This window comes from Sinocyclocheilus anshuiensis, unplaced genomic scaffold (genome assembly GCF_001515605.1).
Source record: "Sinocyclocheilus anshuiensis isolate Anshui unplaced genomic scaffold, SAMN03320099.WGS_v1.1 scaffold282, whole genome shotgun sequence".
NCBI classification, from domain to species: Eukaryota; Metazoa; Chordata; class Actinopteri; order Cypriniformes; family Cyprinidae; genus Sinocyclocheilus; species Sinocyclocheilus anshuiensis.
In genome coordinates this window covers 715,896-720,169 of record NW_015544154.1, presented here as the reverse complement: position 1 = coordinate 720,169, position 4,274 = coordinate 715,896, and the positions used below count along the sequence as shown (strand labels likewise).

At 36.0% G+C, this 4,274-nt stretch overlaps 2 protein-coding genes across 3 annotated transcripts in view; one reads left to right on the top strand and one right to left on the bottom strand.

The window, feature by feature from the left end:
- On the bottom strand, positions 1–3,874 carry LOC107695352 (protein CDKN2AIP homolog A-like). The gene is made up of 4 exons (XM_016495228.1): positions 3,807–3,874; positions 3,097–3,343; positions 2,159–2,280; positions 1–1,067 (listed from the first exon to the last, which is right to left on the bottom strand). Exons 2-4 carry the CDS (start codon positions 3,339–3,341, stop codon positions 493–495), a joined length of 942 nt encoding a protein of 313 aa, XP_016350714.1. The 5' UTR covers positions 3,342–3,343; positions 3,807–3,874; the 3' UTR covers positions 1–492.
- Positions 3,825–4,274, top strand: part of tubgcp4 (tubulin gamma complex component 4) — a 9,744-nt gene continuing 9,294 nt past the window's right edge. Inside the window, exons 1-2 of one of the 2 annotated variants that reach the window (XM_016495226.1) lie at positions 3,825–3,952; positions 4,036–4,123. In XM_016495226.1, coding sequence (XP_016350712.1) covers positions 3,933–3,952; positions 4,036–4,123 — 108 coding nt within the window. In that variant the 5' untranslated portion in view covers positions 3,825–3,932. Of the gene's footprint in view, positions 4,124–4,274 lie in introns of both variants that reach the window. The other variant, XM_016495227.1, reaches the window with a different exon arrangement.

Here is a 4,274-nt window from a genome sequence, read left to right as displayed (position 1 = left end):
CTTCCATTCATGTATTAATCCAAGATTTATTTTTGTGAATATTATCTGTTTGAATATTGGACATAGACAATCACAACCACAGATTCAACTGCAGACTGTATATTCTCAATGTAATGTTTTAGAAATAAACAAAACAAAAGCTATCGACAATTGACATTTATCAATTAAAATAGCAGCTTTTGAAACCACCAACATTTTTCAAGGTCAGACTGAACTATAACCACAGTTATGGATGTTCAACAACCATGAAGATCTAAACCATCTAAACTTCAAAACCACAAACAAGACTCTAAAGCAACAGCGGAAGCATTTTACAAGGCGCAAAACTCATTTTTTGATCACTTTTACAAACGACTATATTCCTACCATTCCTTCTCCACAGTGCTATTCTGAATGAGAATGACTGAAACAAATGAAACTCTTTGGAAACGATTTCACAGTTGTCACAGGTGAATCTACAACCTTATGTCATTGTGGCATATGAATGAAGCTCTACTGGTCTTCCTGAAAGGGGTAGCTGAGAGCCGGAGGGAAAACCTGGCTCCTGGACTGTTCATCCAGCAGAACCAAATCGTCAGCGTCTTGTCCTTGGAACCTGCGGCGGCAAACTTTCACTGTCACTTTTTGCCCTTGAAACACTTTGAGTGCTTCCTTGGAGGCCATAGCCCTGGCGGCACACTCATCGCGCCCGTAGCCCGTACCCATGTAGACGGTGCAGCAGCGCAGTTCACACACCTGGCCTTCTTTCTGGGTACGTCCCATAGGCAGGTCAGGAATGTCTTTGAGTGGAACAAACACACAAGCAAGACTGGCCTTACATGACTCCACACAACTGCGCAAGATTTCAAAGTGTTCCAAATTGGGGCCAAAGCCACCAGCAGACACAAGCTTCCAAGCAACTGCCTTATAGAGTCGATTAAAAAAGGGCTGGTGTTCTGCAGGAGCCCCCGGCGGAGGGCCCGATTTGAGAGTACTGGCAGCTGGACGCCCAACACTCTTCGCATGAGCTTTAACGTCTGTATCGTTGGGTTTAGCCTTCTTACTCTGGGAATCATCAGCATCCACTGCTACAAAATACAGTTAAAGAGCTCAGTGTAAATCAGTGATCAAACATTCTGTATTACTGTACTGTTCAGAAATTTGGGGTCAGTAAGATTTTATTTTTTGAAAGAAATTAATGCTTTTATTCAGTAAGGACACATTAAACTGATCAAAAGTGACGTTCTTTGAACTATCTATTTGAATCCTGAAAAAATACCACTTTTTCCACAAAAATATTAAGCAGCACACTCTGGGAATCATCAGCATCCACTGCTACAAAATACAGTTAAAGAGCTCAGTGTAAATCAGTGATCAAACATTCTGTATTACTGTACTGTTCAGAAATTTGGGGTCAGTAAGATTTTATTTTTTGAAAGAAATTAATGCTTTTATTCAGTAAGGACACATTAAACTGATCAAAAGTGATGTTCTTTGAACTATCCTGAAAAAATACCACTTTTTCCACAAAAATATTAAGCAGCACACCTGTTTTAAACATTGATAATAACAAGAAAATGGAAATGGAAACGGTATAATATTTCACAATATTCTGTTTTTAGTGTATTTTTTTAGGTAGGTAGCTTTTTTATTGTCATTCAACTGTACATACAGAATGCACATATGAACGAAATTCCGTTCCACTGGCTCATAAATACTGCACTAAACTAAACACGTACCATAAAATCAGTATAAAAATATATATATAATAGAAATGGCAACAGTGTTCATTTAAAAGAATATAGCACTAAAAGGAATGACAGCAGCATATAAATATTAAATTATGCACATAGTAATTAGCAGCATCTAAAACAAAATTATTGCACTTATTAAGCAGCAGCATATAGTACAATTATTGCACATCGTAAAAAGTACTATTATTTCAATGTCCACATCTAGTACACATAAGACTCACTACAAAAAGATTCAGTGAAATAAAATGGTTAAGAGGTTATTTTTGAGTTCAGATAAAAGCGTAATTTAATCAAACTTTCACTTTCACTTCACTTTGGATTAAGACACTTCTTTTAAAAGCATTGTAAAAAAACTTGCTAACCCCAAACCTTTGAACGGTTGTGTACACTAATTCAATGACACACATTAAAGATAGCCCATTTACCTGAAACTGCAGGTCTTTTTGTTTTTGCCATGATTTCATCTCTAGTCTTTCGCACAGGGGCTTCAATCACAGTGATTCCTTCTGCCATCTCATTTACCTTGTCCATTACAGGCTGTGGATATCTGCATTAGGGCCAATAACAAATAAGAGTGTTCTCAGTAAAAAAAAGAAAAATCATTTGAAAAACCAAGTCTAAAACGTATCTGTCTAACAATCAATCAAGTCTATCTAGCAAGTCTAAAATGTATCAGAAGTGTGGTGTGACTATTCTTTGGTGGACATTTTTCAAATATTAATATACTAATAACAAATAAAACAAACTGTTTCATCTTTTTAACCTTTATTATCAGGACAGTTCTTTAAGCTTTATACTTTATATTTATGTCATTTTATGTATGCATTGTCCACTACCTTTCAAAAATTTGGGGTCAGAAAGATTTTTAAAAGAAGTCACCAAGGCTACATTTATTTGATATTATTCAAATAAATGATTTGAAATTATTAAAATAATTTACATTTGAATGTATTTTAAAATGTTATTTAATCCTGTGATGATAAAGCTGTTTTTTCAGCAGCCATTACTTCATATTTTTACTACCAATGTTAAAAACGGTTGTGCTGTTTAATATTTTTTTGTGAAAACTGATTCTTTGAAGAATATATTCAAAAAGAATTGAAATGAAATAGAAATATTTTGTAACATTATAAATGTATTTATTGTCACTTTTGATCAATTTAATGTGTTTTTGCTGAATGAAAGTATTGATTTCTTTAAAAAAAAAACATCCTGACCCCAGACTTTCAAACGGTAGCGTTCAAAATAAAAAGATTCAGCAAAAAATGAGATACATGACATTCACCCGCAAACAACTGAAATAAGAAATGCATTTTGTGTTCATGGAAAAAAAAAATGAACCAAATCCAAAAATAACAATTACCGACAGCCCAAAAACACGTGGTTGGCCCAAACCATGGACAGAGACAGAAGTCTGTCTAAACTAGGACTTGGGATCCCAGGTTGGATGGAAGGAAAGTCCTCCATATTGCGCAGCACAAACTCTCTTCTGGCATGCCACTGTTTATTTGTCTCACAGGGTCCTCTTAAAGATTCCACCCAGTTCTCCAGGTGTGGATTCTGACTGAGGAACTCGGAGACGATATCTCCTCCTCTCCCTGCCGCCATCACTGAAAATCAAAAGTCAGTTTGAGAAGTTCATAAAAAAGGTAGTGTCCCACACAGCAGGTTCATGGCCTAAGGACTGAAATTGTAGGCATGTTTCCCAGCGACAGACAAACAAACAAACAGTTCAACTGTAGTTGGCAAGGCATTTAATGCTGCAGACTGGACAGTTTAAACATAAACATAAGTATGTATTTTAATTTTACATTAGTTCTCAGTGTTGAGTTAATTGTAGTTTTAGGCTTGTTTTCATTCGACTTCGCCCAGATTATGATTATAAGTTATCACGTTATAATTACCAAAGCATTTTAGTAATGCATTAAAATGACCACTGTATTTACATAACTCTAATCTCAACTTCAATGAGTCGAATCAGTCGCTATAGGTGCCAGCAACACATGTAATATAAATGCTAAACACACCAAAAACTCTACAGCAGATCGTGAAGAGAAAGCAAGCTCTGTTCACCTCTAAATATATTCTCTGCAGATGAGTCCTCATCAGCTGTATGTGATAAAAATATTATGTTAAATATAAGTGCAGTGGAGCTGGCTGAGCACTTCCCCTGTCGCGCTCGGGATTCGCGTCATCAACATGCGACCGGGGTTTTGGCGGTGCGAAAATATTAATGATGAGAATTTGCTATCTGTATTTTTATTATCGTGTGTTTCATTTGAATACGCTATCTAACTAACAGCACCGGCAAAATGATCCATGAGCTGCTGCTGGCTCTGAGTGGATATCCAGGGACAATATTCACCTGGAATAAACGGAATGGATTGCAGGTAACGTTATTTTATGCTGTACTCTGTCAGTGATGCATCTAATAATGTTTGTGTGTATACCTGTATTATACTGGATAAACTACATTATGGATGTTCGGAAGTAGGACGATAATGTTTAGCTAACATGCAGTATTTTTATTTTATAAGTATA

What these genes read in the sequence shown, in the direction of transcription:
- LOC107695352 (XM_016495228.1), bottom strand. Translation starts at nt 3,341, where the DNA reads ATGGCGGCAGGGAGAGGAGGAGATATCGTCTCCGAGTTCCTCAGTCAG. An exon ending in CACGTGTTTTTGGGCTGTCG is followed by an intron (nt 2,281 to 3,096) that starts GTAATTGTTATT and finishes GCCCTAATGCAG; the next exon opens with ATATCCACAGCCTGTAATGG. An exon ending in AAAAAGACCTGCAGTTTCAG is followed by an intron (nt 1,068 to 2,158) that starts GTAAATGGGCTA and finishes TGTATTTTGTAG; the next exon opens with CAGTGGATGCTGATGATTCC.